This window comes from Scardinius erythrophthalmus, assembly GCF_964197995.2.
Source record: "Scardinius erythrophthalmus genome assembly, chromosome: 3".
NCBI classification, from domain to species: Eukaryota; Metazoa; Chordata; class Actinopteri; order Cypriniformes; family Leuciscidae; genus Scardinius; species Scardinius erythrophthalmus.
Window position 1 is genome coordinate 29,889,514 of NC_138223.1, and position 25,995 is coordinate 29,915,508.

Here is a 25,995-nt window from a genome sequence, read left to right on the forward strand (position 1 = left end):
ATCATATACTACCTCACAATACGACATACTTGTTGACACACTTGTTAGATTAATTAAATTAAGGTGTGGTTGGATGTTTCGCACAAGGGCGAAACATTTACGCCGTGGATTTCACAGGTTCTTCACACAAAAAATTACAGTGTTTGTGCATCACTAAACTATTGACAGTGAACAATGGACCCTTTTTGCTTTGCTCAAATGTGCCTTTTACATTACTGCATATCAAATACAAAGTGAAGTTCTCCACACGGCTGACATTATTTGTCCATGGACTGCCTTATATCTGTCAAATTTGCTGACTCCTTGGAAATGATATATTGTAATAGCGAAAAGCAGATTACTCAAATTTAGAGTGAAAGCCTTACTTAAATAAAAATGAAAGATGAAAACACACTACAAAGTATTTTAATAGTCCACTTTGGCATGACAGTTACACTACATACAAAAACATATTATACTTTATCATGTGACTTATAGTGATTTCAATTCCATGTATCCAACACTCGCATTAAACAAATCAGTTGCCTACGGTATTCCACATTAGCACAGGCATTCATCAGCATGTATTAGCAAAGTATACTACATATTACCATCTGTGTTTTTCGCATGGCCTCAGCGGTCTGTGGGCATGATGGGCAGGGTGCCAGAGGTGAAACAGGAAGGAGATGTGTTCTTGGAAGAGACTGAGACAGTTTTGGCTTCCAGACCTCTGAAATTCCTCTTTGTAGATGAAGCGCCCTTTTGCACTCTTGTTTATTTCCCCCAACATCCATTTATAGAGACCGAACAACCGAACACACACGCACAAAAAAAAAAAAAAAAGAGCCTGAACTAGCAATCTCAGAAGTACCATCAAAAAGTTGGAAGATCTAGGCGTTCACAGTCAACCGTGAGATGCTAATTAATGTGATCCACCGTACACTTCGGTGATGTTTCTTTAAGGGCATAAAGTGGGGCATGGAGCCCAGAGCTAAACGGGCTTGAAGATCTTATATTTACAGCAGGAAAACAAATCGCTGGAATGAAAGGAAAATGGGTGGCTCGCTGTGCCCGCGCAGTCACAAAAACATAAGATAATAAGTAAGGTTCTGTGTACGTTCCACGGGGACAGGAAGCAGGGGTGGATTCAACTAGGTGCTATGACGCTTACAACACAATATGCAGTTGCTACAGCATTACTGCCGCCTACTCAGATAGACAGCATGCACACAGGTTAGAGCTGACAGGGAAACTCTCCAACTACTGTAAATCACACTTTGTCCCAGTAGCTCAGGCAAGGGATGCAGCCAAGCTTGACTAGCCAGCCACCCAGAAAGACGGAGAGAGAGAGAGAGAGAGAGAGAGAGGGAGATAGAGAGAGAGAGACAGAGAGAGAGAGAGAGAGAATATGAGGGGGTGTGAGAGAGAGTGGAGGAGGTATGTGTGCGGCTGGGGGGGTTGAAGAAAAGAAATGGCTTTTTTACAGTGATACCGGGTTGACAGCAGCTTGGCAGTGGCGCCCACGGCACTGCCTGCTTAGATCCAAGCCTGTCACTCAAGACAAGGGCACTAATCAGGATTGGTCCCGGTTTCTTCCTGAAGAATGGGGGTGGCAGTTTTGCAGCCATTATAGCTGGAGAGGAGAGTGGGGGATAGAGCGGTGGCACAGCAGGAGAGGCTAACCTCATTTACATGCAGGTCCTGGAGGAGAGGGAGCTGATTCCTTTTCCAATCTCCATGTTAAACGGTGGCCGGGGCGGCCGATGGTTAGCGTTGCATTGTTCGGTCTTAGTGCTCTTTGTCACAGCGATAGCCATCTCGCTTTTCCGAAGGTAGAGACGTATGAGCGAGATAACGTCGACGACACCCACGTATGACTGAAAACATGCTGTGTCAAAAGACTAAACGGGAACGGGAATAGCTGTTCACCTCTCCCCTTTCATTCACTTCACGTCAGTGTAACCAGGTGCTTCTACTTCAACCCTACAGTATCTAGGTGACAAATGATTGCAAAAAATATGATCACTATGACAACCATAACTGTGCCTTTGGAGAGCACATCGAGCCAACATTTTGTGCCTAACCTTAGTGCTTCATTTAAAGGTCTCTGCATAGAAGACGACTAAATGACGAAAAGGGTAAACAGTGCCTGCACGAGTGTAAGTGAGAGAGGAATAGTGAAAACACAGTCCACCCTGCGTGCCAAACGAGAACTTCTTTATAGAGAGTATTTGGGCTAATCTATAAAACCATAATGAAGAAATGCATAAATATCTGCAGCTGAGCAAACAGCAGATTTATAGTCTGAATCAACACCATCCAGTAAAACAACTACAGCACAGCCAATCAATAGATTCATAAAATGAGGACTGCACCGATATTGAAATTGTACTACTGATACTGATAGGCAAACAATAAACGATAAAGGGCTGATATAAATATTATAAATATTACATATATAAAAATTATAAATATCAGTTGAAAAAAAATACTAACTGAAACACAACTTACTTACAAATAACTGAAATAAAATATGTTTTGACGTTGACGTACTAAAATTACTAAAACAAAAACTAAAAATAAAATGAAAGATATTTAAAAATATTTTTATATATAAACAATACTAAAAATTAGGCTACAGCTAAAATAAACAATTTAATTCAAAATATGAATACATACTATAATAGTATATAATGCTAAAATAACACTGAAACACGCTAAAGAAATGTGCAGGGATAATTATTTTAATGTTATTGCCAATAAATGGCCAATATTTTTACAAATGGGTGGTTGCAATAAGTGCATGACAAAGAAATATAAGTCTTTAAACACAAACTGAACATAAACCTGATAAATATTTTGCCTAAATAAAATAAAGATAAAATTAACAATTTTAAATTAATTCTGGCATAAGATCATTATAGAGCACTGCAGGGATTCCCAAACTTTCTTGTCAGTTGAACCCCTTTGACCTAAAATATTTATCTGAAGTATTCCCTGAGACTTTAAGTTAATATTTTAATAATTTAACTCTTTCCCTGCCAAGTTTTTTTTTTTTTTTTTACGTTGCCAGCCACCGCCAGCATTTCTGATCATTTTCACAAAAGTTTCATGGCCACCAGAATATTTTGTTGTATTGATATATGAATATGAAATATATAAAAAGAAAGAACAGACCTTCTGCTTTTAAAAAAAAAACTTTTTTATCAACACTTGAATGTGTATACGTTTAATAAAAAACAAAACGTTTTGAGCAAAAAGCTGAGAAAATCACGTTTATGTCAAAGACTACGTCTGGATGGGATGCAGAACGATGATCAAAACATATGGAGTTGATCGAGTCCATCAACACCCCTAATGCTTGCACAGTCCTATAGCTCGTCCTGGGTCGACATTTCATTCAGTAACATTAGACGGTGTTGATTTATAGGCTGTTTAATGTTGAAGATTGCATTATTTTCTATAAGCATATGATTACATATGATATCGCTTGTTTCTGCTTCTTCTTTGTCTGTATTTTGATGTCTGTTAATAGTCACATGCCAAGCAGGTAAACAAATAGAATATTTCATATTTTTAGTAAGCATTTTTTTGTTGATTGTTTTAATTTTAAATAATTTCTTTATTTAAATTTTATTTTAATTATTTGCTATCTATCAACTCATCAACTCCCTGCAGTTCCCTCACAAACCCCAGTTTAGGAAACCCTGATGTACAGTATGAAAAATGAAAAAAAAAAAAAATTAATGAAAAATCTGTATGAGATTTGCTAAAGATTACATTTAGCCATGTTATTACAGAACTAAGTGAGGTCATTTAAGTGTTAAAATAGAGATTAGCATGCATCATTAAATATATATTATACCATGGTCTGGGTGAATACTCGATTCTGATTGGCTGCAGGGTGTCCATTAAAAAGTGATAATGTACACCTAGGAAAGGCGTCCCGTCAATTTGCCTGATGACAGTTCTAAATGATTGCGCTGGCTCAAACTCAATGATCAACTGCTGCGGTCGGGTCGCTGTGGCCACGTTGCTTGGCAACGCCTGTATACGGGAGATATTAAATAGTGCGCTCGACTTAATAAATAAAAACCCTCACGATTTTTACTCTAAAACACATTAAAGTATTATTAATTTATTAAATATTTCTTTCTTTCGTAAGTGACCATGGTATAAGCGGGTTAATGCCCTTCGAGGTGTCCATTGTCAGGTATTAATGGACCTCCGCTGCGCGTCGGACGGTTCACGCCTCGCCGTCGTCCATTAATACCTGATAATGGACACCTCGTCGGGCATTAAACCTTACATATGGGCCAATACTGATACATTTAAAAAAAGAATTGTTGATATGTTACTGATAAATTGTGCATCCCTACTAAAAACTATCATTGCTTGCACACAGCAACTAACTTTGACATGCATTCAAGCACTGTTAATAGACAGTGCTCTTTAAGGGTTACATAGCAAAATCATTGAAACTTAAACTAACATTAAAATTAAAAATAAAAACCAATAATAAACGCTTTTGTTACACTTTGTACAAGTTGTATATGAAATGACAAAGCCACTCTGACTGACTAACTGTCATGTAGCTGATGCTAATTTACCTTTGAAGGCATTTCCCAGGGACAAGATGTTATACCACTAAAGGTCAGATTTTTTATTTATTTTTTCAAATGTACAAACTTGCAACCTTTCAGTTGCCAACCCAGATTTTTAGCCACCAGGCTATACCGCCTGTTCTCTCAAAGCCTTTGCTTATAGCATGTAACAAGCTTTAACAGTGAAAGAACACCTTAGCACCCTACCAACATCCAGCTAACGGACGGCTCCCCAGACCAATACAAAACAGCTACCGACCTCGTCATAACAACTAAACATGAATAGTGGAACTTTGCATCAAGGTCGGGAGTAATCACACATACTGTGAAGTCATCTTCAAATGTGAAGGACATTTTTTACATGAGGGGCTGAGCAGGTCTCAGACACTCACCTACATTTTAAGCCTTGTAAATCAGCATAAGACATAGTGACAATAGCTTTCACAGAGATGACTTCACATCATGAATATAATATCTCGCTTTTGTAAAGCAGCCAAACACCTCTACACTTGCCGATGATATACCGTTTCCCTTGGAGGCTGTCAATACCTCAGGGTGCCACTACTCTGTGTCTGTTTCCTTCCTGGCACTTTTAATCTTCTCAGCTATAAAACAGTCCAGTCTCCAGAAAAACCCTTGGAGCACAGCTGCAAGTCCGATAGTTAAACTCATTAACATGCTTAAGTTCTCTGTGCTGGACAGTGTAGTCTATCTTAGAGACATGATAGAGGTGAAGTTAGCCTTGTGCTCGGAGAATGCCAAAAGTTCAAAGCATCAAGCACAGTAGCACACTTTCCTGGGAATGGAGGGAAATGGAATTTGACAGAATTTGGAATATTAACATACTTTTCGCATTTAAAGTTTGCGTACTGAGCTCAACGAAATCCCAACAAGCATATAAATATAACAAGTTCCGTTTCGAAAATACATTGGTATTCCAATGTCTCTCGATGCTAATGATCACAATGATAGTAATTACCATCATTATTTTTGTTGTGTAATTACTATGATTATGATCGCCACATAATTGTGACTAAATTGTCTAGTTGAGTCAAACTTGGCATTTTTGCCATTTTGGCAATACTTTCTGTGGAATCCGCCTGCCCAGAAAAAAAAAAAAAATCCAAGTAGCCCTAATGGTAAAAGAACTGATTGGGATTGGGGACAATCTATTAAAGCTGAACACACTATATAATAAAGGTGGCAATATTTAGTCCATTTCAAGGTAGAAAAAAAATGGTCCACTCCATTCTTCTACTTTGCTTGGTATAGCCAAACTCATAGCTTCAAGAAACTATGTTAAAAATATTGGCTGCAAAGTTAAAAATAATCAATGACTAAAAACAAAACAAAAGGCTGTTTATAGTCCGTATGTGCTGTGTGATTCAAAATGAATAAATTTCACTTCTACTTCACATGTAGCACATGGGGCTTAAAGTCCCCCTGTAGTCAATAATTTTATCCCTAAAAAATCTTTGATCACCAAAATTACATATTTAACTAAACGTTTTTTCCTTGAAAAAAAATAAAATAATAATTCTTCATTCCTTAAAATAGCTTGAATGTAACTCTACACCCTTGCCTCATTTAGTATAAGCGGGTCTATGAATATGCAAATTAGCCCCGCCTCCACTCACTCACACCAGCTCAGACTCCTCCACTCGTTGACGACACACTTTAACATGATTGGTTACAAGGTAGTTTGTGACATCAGAAACACTCGCTGGTGTTCACGTTTCAACCCTCGTTTTTGAGACCGTTTTTGGTTCACTGCAGTTTTAAGGAGAAAATACTCAGCAATGGTGATGACTTATGCATTTTCACATGGTTTGTCTTAAAGCATATTAAAAACACCACAAAGACATATTAAAAGCTTGAATTTAACAACATATTAACAACAATATTAAAGGGGTCATGACATGAGAAACCAAATTTGCCTTGATCTTTTGGTATATAAGAGGTCTTTGTACCATTAAAACTTCCTGCAAGTTTCATAGCTTAAGACGTCCTCCCCATTATAAACGAAGCATTTATTTAATCAAGCTCTGATTACAGCTCGTTGGGGATCCATAGTAAGAAGTGACGTCACGGTACGAAGTGACGTACCAGTCGTTTGCATATGACCGCCTCCAGCGCAAGACAACTACGCCTCATTTCGCATCATCGCATCGTAGTCACGCCACAGGTGTTCAGTCGACGTGCAGCGAGTGTCTGTTTACAGAAGATCGCGATGACGCAGATGTGCTGTTCCTGGCTGTGGACAAACAAAATGTTCGAATGCGCTGCCGAACGATCCAGACGTCATGGAAAAATGGATGCAGTGAGTTTATTTTTTGCATATGTCCCAGTCATGGCAGTGTTAATTTAAGCGTGTGTTCTCTACATTTCAAGGATGACTGTTTTGAGAACAAATTGCAGTATGATGCTGGCTTTGCCAGAAAACCTTTGCTTAAAGATCAGGTCGTGCCGACTATTCTGGGTCCCAACGACGCCGCAAACTGTAAGTAATTTATTTAATCTTAAAACTACTTTTAGCCAATGACGTTATCCAATCATAACAGTGGGCGTTAACACTGAACTCTTAAAGGGAAAACACCCCCAAAACAGACTGTTTGAATCAGAGGATGAGAAACAGGGTGGGGAAAGGTCATAAATCACTACAGTTTTAATGTTTTTTGTCCAAACAACTATAATAATACTATAATTGCACTGAAGGAAACATAACCAAAACCATGTCATGACCCCTTTAAAAGCTTGAATTTCACCACAGGGGCACTTTAAGATCAGCACAGTTTGCAGTACACTTCACACAAAATAATTAAAAATTTAAGCAATGCCAAGTGACAGTGAAGAAATTAAAGGAGAACTCCGGTCAATTTTAACATTGAGCTAATTTTTTTTTTTGTAAATTTGGAGTGCTGTCAATACAGAGAACAACGACAAAAATCGGTGTTGCCTACACCATGTTAACCTCTTTTTAAAATTTGCACCCTGTTGACTTCAATAGGGCAAGTACTAAACCTGCTTTTAGCCTCTTAACATCCTTGATGTGTCATTACAAGTGCACAGCTAATGTGAGTGATTCCTTCAGAGTGATCACGGGTGAATCTGACTGCAGTAGATGTTAAAGATATTAATAAAAATGATGTTATTTCAGCCAGCGCACATACCTGTATTTACATCCTGTTTTCGGTCGAAGTCCACAGTAATCGATTGTCGAGTTCACATGCATAGGTTTATCATGCGCGTGAACTCGACAATCGATTACTGTGGACTTTGACCAAAAACAGGATGTAAATACAGGTAAACACCGATTTTTGTCGCTGTTCTCTGTATTGACAGCACTCCAAATTTACCAAAAAAAATTAGCTCAATGTTAAAATTGACCGGAGTTCTCCTTTAAGACAGAAATATTGCACTATTGCAATATTACTATTATAGTGTAAAATTAAAAGTAAAGGCACACTATGTAACTTTTTTTGAGATGAGATGGAGACGGAGATTTTATAACACAACAAGTTTTTAAGGTATTTTATTGAACAGATAAGTAGTTGCCATATGTTGCTCTCTAACAGAGTTAATTGAAAAAGCTGTATATTTTGAAAAAGCAGTATATTTTGTTAAGGGTCATTTAATTTCTGGTTGTTGTAGCGCTTTTCTTGAATTTATTTTCAAGGTGTGTTTATATGGGTATAGCTACAGTAATGTCTTCAGCTAGTCAACTTGATATCCTTTCCATGTTATATCTCTTAAGCCTCGTAGTGAATGTTTATGAGCAGTAGGATAATCTCTATAGTATGAGAAAGAATCATATTCATCTTCAGTCACTCAGAGCAGAAGCACAACCAAAACAATGTCCTTCCGCAAAATGCATACAGTTTTGTTTTTTAACCGCTAGAGGGCCAAAAGTATACAAAATAATGTACCTTTAAAATATGCAATATAATGATATTATGATTAGGGGTTAAACGGATCATAGTTGATCTGTGATCAATACGGACCAGGCCACGCGGTTCGGTACGCATTTGATTCGTGGATTAATTGCAAAGTTTAACCATCATTAAGTGAACGTTTATGATTTGCATGTGATTTATAGTTTACACATTCAAGCAATTTTAAACCATTCCAGCGCAAGAATAGGCAAAAGAGAACTCTATTCAGTACTCGTGTCCTGTTTCTGTGTATGCATGCCCGCAAACACAGACGCGTGCGTTTCAGATAACATGCAAACACCGAATTGATTTCTCTTTCGCGTCTCCTTGCACTTGAACGAACACATACACTCAAAATTAAGTCAAAATACCTCCGCAAGCAGTCTCCTAAACAGAGTCGGTTATGTCTTAAGTGAACCTAAGAATAAATTGAGAAAGAAACCAGATGTGTATCATTATATTGGATCTGTGCATTCGGTCTTAAGCTGTCAGCCTGCTGCTTTCTGTCAATAAAGTTAATCAAACAACAAAACACAGCTTTAACAAAGACTAATCTAAATTTAATTTATATAGTGAACACCATAGTGTTATTTTACATTTAGGCCTAATTATTACATTTTTGTTCATGTATACTAGTTAGACCTTACTTTATTTGTAACTTTGTATTGTATTTATCTATGCTTGTATTTGTTCTTATTTTTTTACTGACTGTTTTCACTTGCCTTTAATAATGTTTTAAAATACATTAGTTAGGCTAGTAGTTTTTGCTCTGGTACCAAAGTACTTAAAATGTAGCCTGGTTCTACCAGACTCTCGTACATTTCATTTGTACAGAGAGTCTGGAATCTCTCCATTGAGAAACGTTTACTTCCTTGTAGGCGGGTTCTCTGTTAAAGTTCAAAACTATTGGATCTGCCCAGAGTCACTCAGGATCTGGCATAGCGAATCGCTAACGTGTGGTCGTGACGTATGTCACGCGCCGAAACCGGCCGGAAACATTTACAAATTCAAAATGTATAAGGACAGTGATGTATTCAGTCAACTGTCGAAGCTGGGTCTAATCATTAACAATACGCCGCTGCGGTCATTTCGGATCTGCCGCAAATGCTGTACAGTGATCACCGGCTACTGCGCGATACGGAAACAACTTTTCTGCCTCCTTCACTTGGTCCTCCATTAGTGCAACAAGAGGGGAGAAGACAACAACTATCGGCTTTGCATCCCTATCGTTCGCCTTAGCTAACACATTCACCACTAGAACTGCCAGTCATTTTTACCGTTTTGAATTTTATATCTGCAATAACTTTGTTGAAAAAATAAATACAATCCTGCTGGTACCTGACTTTTCCTAAAAGTGTCTGTATTTTCATTTAAAATGTTTTTCATATAAATTACCTATGTAAATTACACATAAAGCAAAAAAAAAACAAAACAAATGAACATATTTACCTATTTCGGCCATAAACGGTCATATTGACCGCACTGAATTTCGCGGTATTATTATACCAATATACGCAACAATAAAATGTGGTAAAAAATACACTAAACATATTCAACAACAAATCATTTAAATGTAATGATATTCAGAACAGAACAAGAATGAAAAAATAACTAAAGCCAAAATGAAATGCTTTATACGCGAAAGTGAAAGTAAGCGGCGTTGGGCTCACGTAACTCTCTAATTAGAATCAAAATGTTTCAACATTTGCGATGTATTTGGATGCTAAACTATTCTTTATCATATAGGCTTTGAACTTCACTCACGTTCCAATATCGACGGAAAAAATCATCCTCTTCACACGCATAAAATGGTACGAATTGTAGCCTACCAGTACTGAGAAACAGAGCAGTGGAATTTTTATATGTTAGGTTGACTATTTTATTATTATATTTTATTATGGCTATAATGAACAGGCTGCAATGCTGGAATATGGTGTGTGTGTCGGCGGGCGCGATCGAACAGTGGAAACATGAAAACATCTCCGTCATTTTGTTCAGGGCATCTACGAATATTATTTATTTATAAATTATAATTAAACTTGTTTAAATGTACAGTTTGGTGTTGTTTTGTTTTTAAAAGACATCCTAATACAATAAATGCATTAATCTCTCAATTGGGGATTTATCATTAAAGATACAGAGTTTTGAATAGCGATCAAAATGACCGCTTGTGGCAGTTCTAGTAGTTATGGAATTCTGGCACTTCTAGTGCTGAGTGAGCTGGAAAATCAAACTTTTCCCGAACCCCGTGGGGAGGAGGGCCACAACATCATGGCCACCAACAAAACTTAGCAAACATTGTTCTTGCTCCGGCTTTAACTTCTGTATATTCGGCAGTTTTGCAACAACGGACCGAATAGCTTTTCTCACATCTTTCTCCGCTGCCATTACTCCAACTCAAACTGACGCACTACATCAACGTCATCGTTCTCAGCCACTCCCTCTGTTCGCTGATTGGTCCTACAAAAAATTGATTTCTGGAAACCTAAGAATATACAGCAGTCCCAGACGTAGTACTGAAGGAAAATGAAATTGAGCGGAAGTACGTAGGAGGGCGGAGCCAGGCTACTTAAAATGTGCTTTAGGTAATAAATGGAAAGCAAAGTTACATTAAATTTAACCCCACCCCCAAATAGTTGTTTCTTTTTCCTTGCCGATCCGAAAAACTATCCAATCTGTGACTCAAAAAAACGTAATATGATCCGAACCGTGAGTTTTGTGATCCGTTGAACCACTATTATTATGACTATTATTATTATTATAGTAACATCCATCCATCAATCCATGCTCCAAACCGCTTATCCTCTATAGCAAGGGTATTCAATAAAGTTCCAAGAGGTCCGGTCTCTACATTTCCTTCCCAACGGAGGTCCGGACAATACTTTTTTGGAACAGTTATACATTTCTATCGGGGTAGCCGTAGTACTTTGTAAAAGAAAAAATCCTAAACATTCAAAATAGTCATCAACGATGAGAATCTATGGCCATGAGAGCCAAAGGGATGTCAAATAATTTTCACCAATAAAAAAAGTAACTTTTTCCAACTACATATAAATATATAAAAAGGTAATATCAGATGTTTTATCAGGCTATTATTATTTTTTATTTATTTAAACCTACATGAATGGCACATAGAAGGCCATGGGACTGAAAAAACATACTAGGGGTACAGGGTTTACCTCTTAAGAAAATTATGGACCATTTTTATATTTTTCTCAAATTAATAAACTACTAAAAACAAACAACGTGCATCTGTTGTTGATCTAACAATCAAAACTCTTATCATGAGGATACAATGAATGAATTTCGTCTTCCCTGGGCATCTCTAAATAACTTTCCAAACTATAACATTGTTTATTATGAAATGCTCTTAATATTCTGATTAATAATGCTAAATGTATGAAGAAAAAAAACGTCTAAAGGAGCCACACGTTAACTTGTCACAAACCTGGGCTGCATTTCCCAAAATCGTCGTGAGCTAAGTTGATCGTAGACAACATTGGTGCCAATGGTCTTCACGATCAACTTGGGCTCACGATGCTTATGGGAAATGCAGCCCTGGTTTAGTTAAATGGTCGGAGTCATCTATATAAAGACAAAAATAATTGTATTTGCTGCATTCTTGTTTTCTGCAGCGTTTTAGCAAAATAAAATAAATTTTGTCTTTTTTTTCATCTGCAGCTCTTAATGTGGCGCTTTACATCTTCAGTGGGAGAGAGAAGCCATGAACACAGAGCGGAAAGGGCTAGAATGGATCACGTTTGGGTCTAGATAAAAATATTAGAGGATGTAGCGCCGATGCGCTGCTCTATTGGGTCACGGGATGCTTGAGCCTTAGTAATATCTTTCTCCTAATTTATTAATAATATAATATAATATGGCCACACTTTATATTAAGTGGCCTTAACTATGCATTTAAACATTTGATACAATACTTATTAAATATGTACATGTTGGTGCACGATAATTACATTTAAAGTACTTCCATTAAATTAACTTTTGTTGTTACACTGTTAACTTTACCCCTAACTGTAACCCAAAACCAAACCTTAACCCCAATCCTAACCTTACCCTTACTCCAAAAACCCAACCATATCTCAAATGAATTTTTCAGAAATTTCCAGAATAACATGTAGTTACAGTACATTTTAAATACATAGTCTTGCAGGTATTTTATGTTATTACATAGTAGTTAAGGCCACCTAACAAAAAATGTGACCAATGTAATATAATAATAGTATAATAATATCTGTATATTATTATACTATTATGATATAATAAGTAAGGGTTAATGCCCGATGAGGTGTCCATTATCAGGTATTAATGGACGACGGCGAGGCGTGAACCGTCCGACGCGCAGCGGAGGTCCATTAATACCTGACAATGGACACCTCGAAGGGCATTAACCCGCTTATACCATGGTCACTTACGAAAGAAAGAAATATTTAATCAATTAATAATACTTTAATGTGTTTTAGAGTAAAAATCGTGAGGGTTTTTATTTATTAAGTCGAGCGCACTATTTAATATCTCCCGTATACAGGCGTTGCCAAGCAACGTGGCCACAGCGACCCGACCGCAGCAGTTGATCATTGAGTTTGAGCCAGCGCAATCATTTAGAACTGTCATCAGGCAAATTGACGGGACGCCTTTCCTAGGTGTACATTATCACTTTTTAATGGACACCCTGCAGCCAATCAGAATCGAGTATTCACCCAGACCATGGTATAACAACAGTGAATGTAATGTCTTCATGTTCTTTTTGCCTTGATATCGCAACATGTTATGAGGTAACATTTATCATGTTTCAGACTTTTTTTGCAGTAGTAGACAAAACAATCTGAATATGAATTTTTGACTGAATCATACAGCCCTGGTCGTCAGTTTTCTATGGCTCAAGAGTGATAAGGCATGTGGTGTTTACTGCTCAGGGAACTGGCACTGAAAACGAACCACAATGAGCAAAGATGGCGGGGGGTTACACACGCCAGCCGAGCAGCAGCCATTCAGATGAATGGGAATGCTAACGTATAACTTTCTCCAGGTGTTATTGACCTCCTCGCTTCCAAGGCCTCGTCTAAGTTATGACAATTCAAACCCAGTTTTAAAAAATGACAGCGGCTTGCCTCTTCTCATTCCCTGTCAACTGAACAGACTGCTCTTTGATTCTGCCCAGTAAGCCTCATCTCATCTTAAGACAGACCCAGAGTACTGACTCATAAATCAAATCACAGTTTGGCATAGCTCTGCAGCCCGGGCCTGCATCGGACCTGTCTGTTCGATCCCTTGTGTGGTGTGACCCAGTGTTAGCAGCCTGTTAAAGGTCTGTCCTGGAGGGGATGGATGCACTTGTGTGGTACAACAACACAGGAAAGTGCCTGGAGCTCTCCATCAGCTCCCCCCACCCTTTCCCCAGATGAACCAGCGAGCTGTTCCTTATGAACCACTGCCAACAGAATGCCTGCTATGAGCTGGTTATTACTCAGTGCTGGGCCGCCACTAGCCAAAGGGCTGCTCTCCTAGCTGTAGATCTCCATGTTGTGACTTGTCAACATGCGGAAAATCGTTACCCAGCTCAGGCACTTTTATTCCACACGGGCTTTGATTGAGACTTGGGTGGGTAAAACATTGTGTTCGGAACTTCAGACTTTTTTCATTCACAGTCTATAGTGCTTCATGTAGCATACGGAAAAAAGGTGTGTCCCATAGTTACGGGAAACATATTACCAAGTGAGCATGTTGAATTTACTATGGGCTTAGAAAAAAAGATGGCCAGGTTCAGGTTTTCCTGCTTACACTACCAATGTTTTCAAACACAAAAGAAATTATATTTACAAACGTATGCATTTTAAATTTACATTATGAATGTAAAGTTCAAACTTACACTAACCATTCCGAATTTTTGGGGTTGGTAAGATTAAAATTTTTTTTTAAAAAAATTGAAAAAAGTATCTTGTGCTCACCGAGGCTGCATTTATTTGATCAAAAAATATAGTAAAAACAGTAAAACTGTGAAATATTATTACAATTTAATGTTTTCAATTTTAATATATTTAAATATTTAATTTATTCCTGTGATGGCAAAGCTGGATTTTCTGCAGGCATTATTCCAGTGTCCTTTATGAAATCATTATAATATGCTGATTTGCAGCTCACGAAACATTTCTTATTCTTATCAGTGGTTGTGCTGCTTAATATTTTTGTGGAAACCGTGATACATTTTTTTTCAGGATTCTTTAATGAATATAAAGTTTAAAAGAAAAGCACTGATTTGAAATTGAATTTTTATAAGTATTTCACTATCACTTTTGATCAATTTAATGCATCCTTGCTGAATAAAAGTCTAAAAAAACCTTTTGAACGGCATGCTATTTAAAGAAAACATTCCAATTGAATGTTATATTTAAAAAATCATTTCATTTCAATTTTAAAATCATTTTTAAATATTATACATTTTTCACACATACATATGAAATGCATTGAATATAAGGAGAATCTGCATTCTGCAATAAAAGCTGGAAAGTTTATATAATCATAAAAGAAACACCAAGAATTCAAACATCAATGATGAAAAACATTACATAATTTTAAACCTATTCTTACTGATGCTACCAAGACTATCCAAGTCATTCTTGTAATGTCAAAACCTCATCAAAGCATTTGAATGATTTAAAAAATAAAAAAGTAAGATATAGCTCTGGCACAATAGAGTAAGTGATCCTTCCCATTGAGCTTTGAGCTTGGCTTCAAGACCATTTGTCTGTGGGCTCTCAAAAATATACTATTTTATCAAAGGCGATACCAGGCTACTTTGTGGCTGGTCTTTTTTAAGATGCAAATTCTTTAATAACACATTCCACTCGAATCTTCCACTTGATGAGCCTAGTCCGTTACAATCATCGAACCGAGTACAAAAATTGTCTTAATTATGTCACCACAGTGCCTTTGACTGAGCACTCACAGCTAGACTACACCTGTGATGAAAGCCAGGCGATCCAGCTAGCCAAATTAATCTAAATGTTCTGGTTCAGCATGCCTGGCTGAAGCCCCTTTCTGTATAAGCACTTGTTCAGGAGAGCATCCACCACCCTTCCTCTGCCCTTTAATTCATTTCTGAGAGGAAAGCCTGTGTATCATTATTCGCTTGAGCTCAAATGGGCAGACACCGGTGAGAGAGCCTGATCAAGTTGGTGGGGCACAGTGAAGAAAGAAGAGGAGGAGGAGAAGGAGGGGGTATTCTTGGCAGTTTTTCCCTACAAATCAGATGCCAAGAGCGAAATGGAAACCTCCCCTCATTTTCCTTTCCCCTTAATCCAATGTTTTCAAGCCCAGGCCCAGCCAAGGTCATTATAATCATAGATGAGTGGAAAGGAGCCAGTGACCCACCATTACGGTAAGGTAGAGAGCCACCCAGTTGCACACACTCTGCCATCGGTCTGTAATGGAGAGCTGAAATCAGTGCAATGCTCCAATTCCTCCATTTGCAAATGCAGATAACCTTAAAGATCATGTGTGTATAATGGAAATGGCCGGCTCCCATGGGGAGACATTTTAGCTGATGGCAAAGGTCAGGGTGAAAGAATGATACGGGCTATATACTTGCACAAAATGGAAGCCTGCGGGTAAGACAAAGAACAGCAGAATAGAAGAAAAAGAGGTAACCTCAGGCGACCTCAACACCTCGGAGTGGAAATCCAACGAAAACTGCTTAACGAGGCAGGAGCGTTTTAACCTAGGCTCCCTCCTCGCGATTCATTTACGGGAAGTTTGGTGAACTGTGACCTGCGGTTTGAACAAAATGTATGAATTCTGGGAAGAGGAGTCTGCATCATTGTTATAAAGGCCGTGGTTTTGTAATCCCAGTGGTTTTCATTGTAGCACTCAAGCCAAAGGTCACATTTAACTGTCAAGAAGATCATCTGACTGTATCAAGGCCTTAATGCCCTATTGCGAGTCTTGACCCATGCACATTGTGACGCAAGCACTCCTGAACTCAGAGATGTATCCTTAAGAAAGGGAAGTGAAAGATACACTTGCAAAAGGATATGTCATAGCCTTTTACATTCGCAGAAAAGAAAAACACCAGATGTCAGGCACATTGAAAGAGCAAACAAGCAGTTTCAGCACAACAATTCCACTGTCCTGGACTCATACTTTTAACTTTTTAAGGAAGTATATAGCCTAGTAATCATGAGCAAATGAGATCAATTTAGATCAAGAATTGTTCTGGTCATAAGCCTATCTGCTCACAGGTGTTAAATCACAGTGAACGCAAACAGAAAGTAATGAAATGTGACATCAGTCCTCCATGGCTGAATGAGAGGGCTGCGTGGGGTGCCGCCAAACTTCACATGAGCTTTTGCTGAGTGGGTGACTTTGATATGACATTAATGGCAGTAGATATAACGTAGATCATAAACACTGATGATTGAGACATTATAAATGTTATGAAAGGAAAAGCAGCAATTAGATATAATATATTGTTATTATAGGTTTATATAGCATTCCTGAGTTTCAATTAATAACTTTTCCTCACTGTTGAATTTTGTGAAAAACCCAAATAATTTCATTAATAATCCAAACATAATTGTCAAGTACATTTGGTTACACTGTACCTAATTAAAAAAAGAAAGAAAAAAGTTTAAGTTGTTTTTAAGTAAAATCAAAGTAGGTCCAAAGTATCAACTTTGAATTGAATTACTGATGAAGAAAATACAGTTACTCTTAGAACAGAGCAGACATTATTGAAATCCCTAAGATAAATGGTAAACAAACATGTCATGGCATTAAGAAGACAACATTTGCAATGCACTGCAGCTAGAATTCAAGCAGAACATTCCAGAGAGCAAAATAAATTCTCTCTGAATTTCAAAAAAGTCCCAAAAGGCGCCGTTTCGCTGGTGAAACACGCATAAAGATGCATTATGAGCGCTTGCTGTCGTGCACTTAAAGCGCCACCGTGCCACATTTCGCCAATTCCTCTGATCGATGTTTTCCACACTCTACACATCATGTCCCCTCTAGCGGCCGGCACACGCAACTACAGCCGTTACTAGCGAGCTGATAAAAGCACAATGTTAACATCCAGCTACACAGGGTCAAATGAACAAATATCGCGATTAATTCCAAGCGCAACCCGTGCAAAGCAAAGTAAGAAGCCGTAAGGTTTCCGTCACGCGAGCTTCGACGCGAGAGAAAAACGCGTTTCGCCTTTGTGCGTTATTGATCGCAGATTGTCTGCAATGAATGGCTGCATGAGGAAGGAAAAAACCCTGAACTTCAGGTGACCGACCATGGCTTTGACACAGGCAGCCTGCAGACATGAACCCCACTGAACTGGGAGGGGTGGAAGAAAATACCTCAGCTTAAAAAAATCCCGCTCGACAAACGAAAGAAAAAGTCGCGCACGCACACACACACTCGCATACGACCGGGGAAGGCGGAAAGTTGGACGAACGTGTTTTAGGGCGCATTTTTAAGTTGCGGGCTGCTGCTAGATAGCGCTGGAGCTAAGTGAAGGCAGGGGCACGGATGGAAGGCTGAGTCTGGCTCTCAGTCTGATCCGACTGACCCTTCATTTTATTGCGGCCAGATCCTCAGATCCTCCCCTTTCCCTTCCGCGAGTCTCTGCCTCGCTCGCGCGGACACATATAAGAAAAGACGCGCGACCATAAGCGCCAAATAAGCAGCGATAACGCGAGCTTTACTGGCCGCAACCTTTAGGCGGAACGGGACCTTTATCGATTATCTGCAATTAAAGGCACCGCTAGTGCGCTCGCTCCGCTAGCCCCCTCATCGCCAACATGGCTGCCTAGCACAGACCTAAAAAAGGAGAAATAACCTCCGCCGTGCCTTTGTCTGTTTCACCTCTTTAACCCTAAACTACTGCGCAAAACACACGGAGACGCGCTAAAATCGCACCGAACAAGAAAACGACTTACGTGAAGGCAGGCGCTTGGGTTGCTCCTGTTTCCTCCTTGGCATTTTCCCCCTTTTATCACATTCTCCTTCTTGTTTAGGGATAAGAAGAAAAAAGGTCTTTCCCCATTGAAATTTAGCGAGGGAGCCTGATGGCAGGGACTTGTCGTGCACCTGGCTGTCCTCGGTTAAGTGTATTGTTGGGAACAGGGAAGAGTAGAGGAGGAGGTGCTGTTGTTGTTGCCGTGTCTTGACTATGGCTGCTCTCTGTAAGTGTGTGTCTCCGAGCCCCTAACTAACACTAATGCAGGGATCAAAGGGCAGCAACAGCAGAGCACACACACACACACACACACACACACACACACACACTCGCGCGCACACACACACACTCACTCTCTCACTCACAGAGAGAGGAGCTCGACCAACACAGCGACGAGAAAAGGGACAAGGTGCCCCCAAGCTTTCAGGGTGTATACTTGAATGACCACGAAGGATTTTTTTTATATTACTATATAAAATAGATTCTGACTGATGAATATTTAAATGGCTTGAAAAAAAAAATTCACAAAAAAAGGTTTTTTTGAACATAATGTAATAATATAAATGTAAAATATGATTTTAAATTAATAAACATATTTTTTATGTTTATAATTTTTTTTCATAAATGCTTTTTATAAATGTTTGAATGAATCTGAGTGTGCAGAAACCCCCAAATCAGAACAATTCGTTTTAAGTTTGATGTAAATTACATTTTTAACACTTTACAATAGGGTTCAGTTTGTTGACATTAGTATTAGGTAACGTGTCGTGAACTTACGATGAAAAATAATTTAATGCCTTTATTAATCTTAGTTATTTTTAAATATTTTTTACAAGTACATTTACTAAAAGTTGAATCTGTTCAAATTATTATCTAATGCTCCTGAGCTAACCTAACAAATGTATTGTTCATGTCAGTTAATGCATTAACATTAAATAATAGTATATTTAATAATAGGTCAGTTAATTATCATATTTTATCATTTTAAGATTTTTAAAAATTATTATAATGTCATTATACCTTTATTTATAAATGTTAAATGTCCTGGCTAGCAATTGAATCATAACAAATACTGTAACAAATTTTATTGTCCATTGTTAGTTCATGTTAGTTAATGAATTAACTAACATTGAATAATATGACATCATTGTAAAGAGTTACCAGATTTACAATTATTAATACTTTCTAATTTAAATATATATATATATATATATATATATATATATATTATGCTATCACCATTATACATTTATTTCTACATTTATAAATGTACTGGCTAGCAATTGAATGAAAACAAATGTATCAAATGTTATTACCCATTGATAGTTAATGCATTACCTAACATAAACTAATGGGACTTTATTTTTTGTATTATTATTATTATTATTATCATGTTATCATTATACTTTCATCTATAAATGTTAAATGTTCTGGCTAGCAGTTTAATTCTAAACTGAATATGAGTTTCTGTACAATTAATTGAATAAATAGGTTATTCATACTGGAATGTCATTTCATTTCATTCTTGTAAACAAAAATCTATCAAATCAAATAATACAAATAAAAGCTTAAATGTATTTTTTTCCCATTACACCTCATTGTATGGTGACTTGATTAAAAACCAGACCCTCCTCCTTCCCCCATCCCACACACACACACACACACAATACTCAGTTCTATGCATAGCACTGAAGCAGCCGGCTGTTCCCCACTCAGGGCTGGACTCCAGCAGGCTGCATGCTGTTGGACAAGTTCGTTCTTTCACACCTCTTTGGTGTTAGGAGGACTGTATCCTCCCTCATGCCATGCTGCCATCCTCCTCACAACCATCCACACGTGCAGCTCGTTACTGTGGCAATTAGCACAGGTCCAAAATTAGCCCACTTCGCCTCTGCACAGGTGACTGACACACACTTTGTAGCTTGCTCATTAGAATATGGCTGCCTCACCATTCCTCTGCCTCATTGTCACCCCTTTAAAGTCCACGTAGAGGCTGTTGAACTGTAAACTTTTGGACCTCGGTGGTAGCGTTTACATGTCTATAGGAAAAAGAGATGAGAGGTCGATGCTTCTCACAGTTTTATGTTTTCACTAATCAATTCTTTGCGTTTTAGATCACAATATTTGCTGGTCCAACTCGTTCCCATTTTGAACTACATGTGTGATATAAGGAAACACATTTTCTTACCAAATCTCCCCTGCATGTGTGTGCGCTGCTTGTTATTGTTTAAGATTAGTTTAGTCTCCATGGCGAGGTCACGGTCTGTTCTGTAACCCCGCCGATGCCAGGCAGCTGAGGTAATGCGTGCCCGCAGACAATCTGCTGATAGTAGTCATGGCAACAGCAGCATGACCTCACACTTGGTAGCAACCTAAAGGTCACCTAACAGACATCGTGTTTTGATGGGAACTGTATCAACTGATCCTGACAATGACAAACATCTGCCATTTCCATTGACATATCTGTTTCCATCTGATACTTTTTAACCCTTTCATTCACACTCCAGCGATATTTTACAAATTTCCCAGAGACCTCAATTTATTCCCCATGTGGTTATAATGTTTCATCCTTTTATATTCATATGCAGTGCAGTTTATGTCATATGAAAAATACTAGTTTGCTATTAAACATTCAATTACTTGCAAAAAAATATACAGTTAGCCCCAGACTGTCCGTCTAATTATATTTCTTGTACTGTATTGACAAGCATGATTGTTCTACTGGAAAGCAACTCATTTTGTCTGTTGGCATTATTACTACTTATTAAAATGGCTCCCCTGCAGCAGTGCAGGCTGTTAGAGAGCTAAATGAATTTCAGGTGCTTCAGTAGCGGATAAAGGAGGTTGGATAAAGAGGTATATCTCTCCCCGAGGCCAAGCATAGTGGTGTGGGTTACCTCTTTTTCAACTCGTTGCTGCTTCTTTCTCTTTGTTAGGATGTTGCAAGATTGTGTTAGGAACACTGAGTGGAGCAGGTCATTAGAGGACTAGTGACATGACAGTTTTGTGTGACGGGTGAGAGAGGAAGCGTGAATGACAGAGCTGGAATATTGTCTTAACTACTGGGGTGGTTACTGAAAAATATTTTCTTAGCCCTCTGCCCTGCATATTCATAGACTTATGATGCCATAAAATAAGTGTTGCTTTAAATATGTCACCTTATTGTAATCATTGGATGTTTTTGGATGTGATGACCTGTGTTGCGAAGTAGGGGCATTTTTGCGCCATTAGAAGGTGTTATTTTAAACCTTAGACAATAAACAGAACCCTTGATTCATTTAAAGATCGCCGTAATGAAACAATACCGGATTTGAACACTCAGTAACAAAAATATGTTCTAAGAACGTTTTGCTGGCGTTCCCATTAAGCTACGAAAAATTTATTTGTCAGTGTTCTTTAAAAAAAAAAAAACTGGTTTTGTGAATGTTATTCATGGTATTATGGGAACGTTACTTTTAAATGTTGTCTGAAACATCTGAAAAATGTTGCAAATTGTAATGTTAAAAAAACATTAGACTAACTTTCAACTAAAATGTTTCAGAAAAACGATCTTCATTCAGATTTCATCAAAAATATCTTCATTTGTGTTCCAAAGATGAGCAAAAGTCTTACCGGTTTGGAACAACATCAGGGTGAGCAGGCTATTTTCATTTTTGGGTGACCTAAAACCCTGTAACATTATTAAACACCAGACAATTTTGAACTTTGTTCTATTAATGTTACTGGAAGGATGTTTGATCACAACCTTGCCAGAATGTTAGCCAAATTTCTGAGACTGTTCCCTGTTAGCTGGGGTGGTAAAAATACATTTAAAACTCAGCTTTACAGATTTTATTTAGTGAACAAAGAGCAAGTTCAAATAAACTTGATGATTTTTAAAATGGAAAAGTGCATTCGATCGTATTTTGATAATTTGCTATGTGTTCATTAACAGTATTCAATGCAAATAATCTACGTAACGGTGCAGTCACATTAGTGAAATGTGTGCAAAAAGGTACATTTTCTATTGTCAAGAGTGTAGGGTATGAAGCACAGCTTACACAGAAATTACTTTCAAACCAAACACCTTTCTTTTGGTTAACGCAATGAATTCATGTGAACCCTTTGTGAAATTTTTCGCCCTCACACGATATTCCCGATCTGAAATGTCTGGATTTTGCACAAAGAGTTGCTGCCGAACAACGGTAAATGTGAACCCAAAAATGTACATTTTCCCATAATTTACTAACCCTCATGCCATTTATGACTTTCTTCTTTCAGCCAAACACAGTGATAATATCCAGCCCTATTTGTTTGAACCGCGAGAGGCGTCTACTCTCACCTAATCTTACGCTATTCCTACATCATATGTCGGGTCAGAGGTCACTCTTTAGCCGGAACTAGACTCACTGTACGGTCATTACTGGAAGCCAGTGATAAAGTTATATGGATATTTTTCTTACAAAAACCTGTATTTAACTTCAGAAGGCCTTTATTAACCCTGTGGAATGGATTACTTTTATGATGGATGGATGCACTTTTTTGGAATTCTATTCATTCCCATTATAAAGCTTGGATTTTTATTTTTTATTTTTTTATAACTCTGATTGTGTTTGGCTGAAAAAAGAAACTCATATACACCTGTAAATGGCTTGAGGGTGAGTAAATTATTGTGAGCTAACCCTTTAAGGCATGACTTGTATGGACGCAATTAAACGTTTGAAAATGGGATTCAAAGTGCAAGTTTTTGAAACAACACCGTTATCGTCTCTGTGTAAATTACAAAAACGCAAATTTGTGAAAACATTGATGTGTATTACGTGTTCAGTCTATAGGCTCATAGTATTTCTTTACAAAAAAATGACGTCACCTACTGACCTGATATGCATAACTGCGTTTTTAGTCTGTGAGCGGGGATCGCTTTGACAACGTTGTCGTCTGTACGTGAAATACACAAAAAAACCTTTTCCGCTTTTAGTACATTCATTGTCGTGTAAACGTACCCTTAAACATGTAAATGCAGGATTTCTGTCAGAGCATTTTAAACATTTAAAAATCAACAATCATGCTTTAGTTAATCATGAAACCTAATTATCACAGATTATTTATATATACTTTTTGTGTGTGGTTGCATTCAAAATACACTTGGCTCTAAAAACTAAGATGGCACGTGCTTCTGGATAGTCTATTATTGTCACATGGGACACGAGGTCTTTCACACATATCTAACACCAGTAAACACTTCTTGTATTAAAGTTATTCCCAATTAGCCTGTGAACACAGTAGATCGTTGACTACAATTTAACATCAGTTATTTGGAGTGTAAGGTATGGCATAGCTCTAGGTCACTATGTTAAGTTTCTAGATGAAGAATTGTTGGTCTGTTCTGACTCAAACTGCCTTTGAAATAGAGATTATTACAGCTGAAAGCTGGTGCCAGCGTTGTTCCCGGCATGCCACCTGTCTCCCTTCCCTCTCTTCTCACTCCCTCTTCCAGCTGTGTGACAGAAGCAGGTGGTTGCCCCTGTACTTGCTCTCTGACCTTTTGCACTGGAAAGAAAACCTCACAAAAAAAAAGGCTACTCTTCCTCGTCCCGCTGACCATGTTCAAGGACGTTGTTTCGATTTGACTCAACCATAAACTGTTAATTATCTATACTCGGGGAAAAAAATAAGTTGATTCTGTTCCAATTTGGGGGATGTTTACAGGCTTAGTTCACCCAAAAACGAAACTTCGGTCATCATTACTCATCCTCATGTCATTCCAAACCCATAACTTTCAGTTATTTTTGGAACACAAAGGAATATATTTTTTATTTTCTTGCATCATTTTCCCATGCGACCCAAATTTTTAGGCTTTAAAAAGGTCATAAAGACATTGTAAAAGTAATCATTTGTAATCCAAGTCTTCTAGAGACATAATCACTTTATATGAACAGATTTAAGTGTCAGTGCTGTCTAATTTAGGCTTTTATTCCCATATAAACATTGATCAACGCACATACATAGAGCACATCAAAAATGGTAAACGGAAGCTGAAATGCGCTTGCTTGACTCGCCAGAACCATGAGGCTTGTTCTTACACGTCAAGCAAGTACATTTGAGCTGCCATTGACCATATTCTGATGTGATGAGAGAATATCAAAAATATCTTAATTTGTGTTCTGAAGATGAACTTATGGGTTTACAATAACATGAGGGTGAATAAATGTTGACCAAGTAAATTTTTTGGATAAACCCATTACTTTAAATACTTGATGGTTGATGAACAAGATCTGCTCTGAACCTTTCTCCTGATAAAGTGTGACAGAGTTAGCCGCTTTTTCTTGGCCTTTGACACTTTGCCACCTCAGCCCACTAGCATATTGCATTCTGGTGCTAAGTGTCAAAAATGATGACCTCTATTTTTATGCTTGTTGACAGAATATTTAGAGCAAGACATTTTCAAGATCAACTATTGGTATAATATTTTTAGATATAAAAGTAGGTTAATTGGTTATATACTTGTTATATATTATTGTAGAAATAATAATTCTGAGATTTATTAAATTTGACTGTGGATTCACCAGCACATCTAGGGATGAAACTAAGTTAATATCACAGTACTGTCCATCTAAACATGACCTTTTAATTTAGTCTAAGGCAGGGGTGGGGAACGTTGATCCTGGAGGGCCATTGTCCTGCAGAGTTTAGCTCCAACCCTGAATAAAACATTTGGCTGCCTGCAACTTCAGTAATCCTGAAGACATTGATTAGCTTCAGGTGTGTTTGATTAGGTGTTTGATTAGGGTTGGAGCTAAACTCTGCAGGACAATGGCCCTCCAGGATCAACGTTCCCCACCCCTGGTCTAAGGCCTCTCTTTGACCTATTCCTGTTGCTCTTTAAAGCTCTGTGACCAAGAATAATTTTATAAAAGACAATTAGTTTGAAGTCATTTAGTCTACCTGTGTGTAACCCTCGTAGACTTTAATTGCCTTAATTATTTGATTAGTGTGCCGCATTTCATGCTTCTTTTGTCTTGGAAGCTTTTTTTCAGGTGGTTCTTCCCTCGGCTGAAGACATTATACCTCAGCCCAAAGATCACCACTGATTACATGCTCAAACATTGTACGTTTGTGCATTTTAGTGCATGTGTCAGGGTGTAGTACACTAATTTAAATCATATAACTTTAATTTTGTTTTTCAGTATGTGTGCATTTAGGGGGCAAAAATTGTTAAAAAGTCTCTCAGAGTGTTTGTATGGTTATGGATATGACAATATTTGGTCCTGGCAGAATAGATCTGCTACGCTGCTGCTGCTGAGCAAGTTCGGGACTACTGCCCATACATGACACACTGCTGTGAGCAAGTAAGTCATGCTACTGCTGTACAAATAGCATACATGAATTACTCATAGTAGATCTAGAGGTGGAGCTGGGGAAGATGGAGGGTTTCTGAATGCGCTCTGCAACTGCTATGCAAATGTTGACCAAGAATTTGAAGGTTGAGCAGCGAGCTCATTGGTTAATTTGCATGTGATTTTTTTTTTTTTTTTTTAAA

The 25,995-nt window shown here is 37.9% G+C and overlaps 1 protein-coding gene across 4 annotated transcripts in view; it reads right to left on the minus strand.

The window, feature by feature from the left end:
* The window catches only part of znf827 (zinc finger protein 827), an 80,943-nt gene extending 62,130 nt beyond the window's left edge, over positions 1-18,813 (minus strand). For all 4 annotated transcript variants that reach the window (XM_081360981.1, XM_081360980.1, XM_081360983.1 and 1 more), the window contains exon 1: positions 18,457-18,813. In XM_081360981.1, the coding sequence (XP_081217107.1) occupies positions 18,457-18,499 (43 nt within the window). In that variant the 5' untranslated portion in view covers positions 18,500-18,813. The remainder of the gene's footprint in view (positions 1-18,456) is intronic.
* Between the last annotated feature and the right edge of the window lie 7,182 nt (positions 18,814-25,995).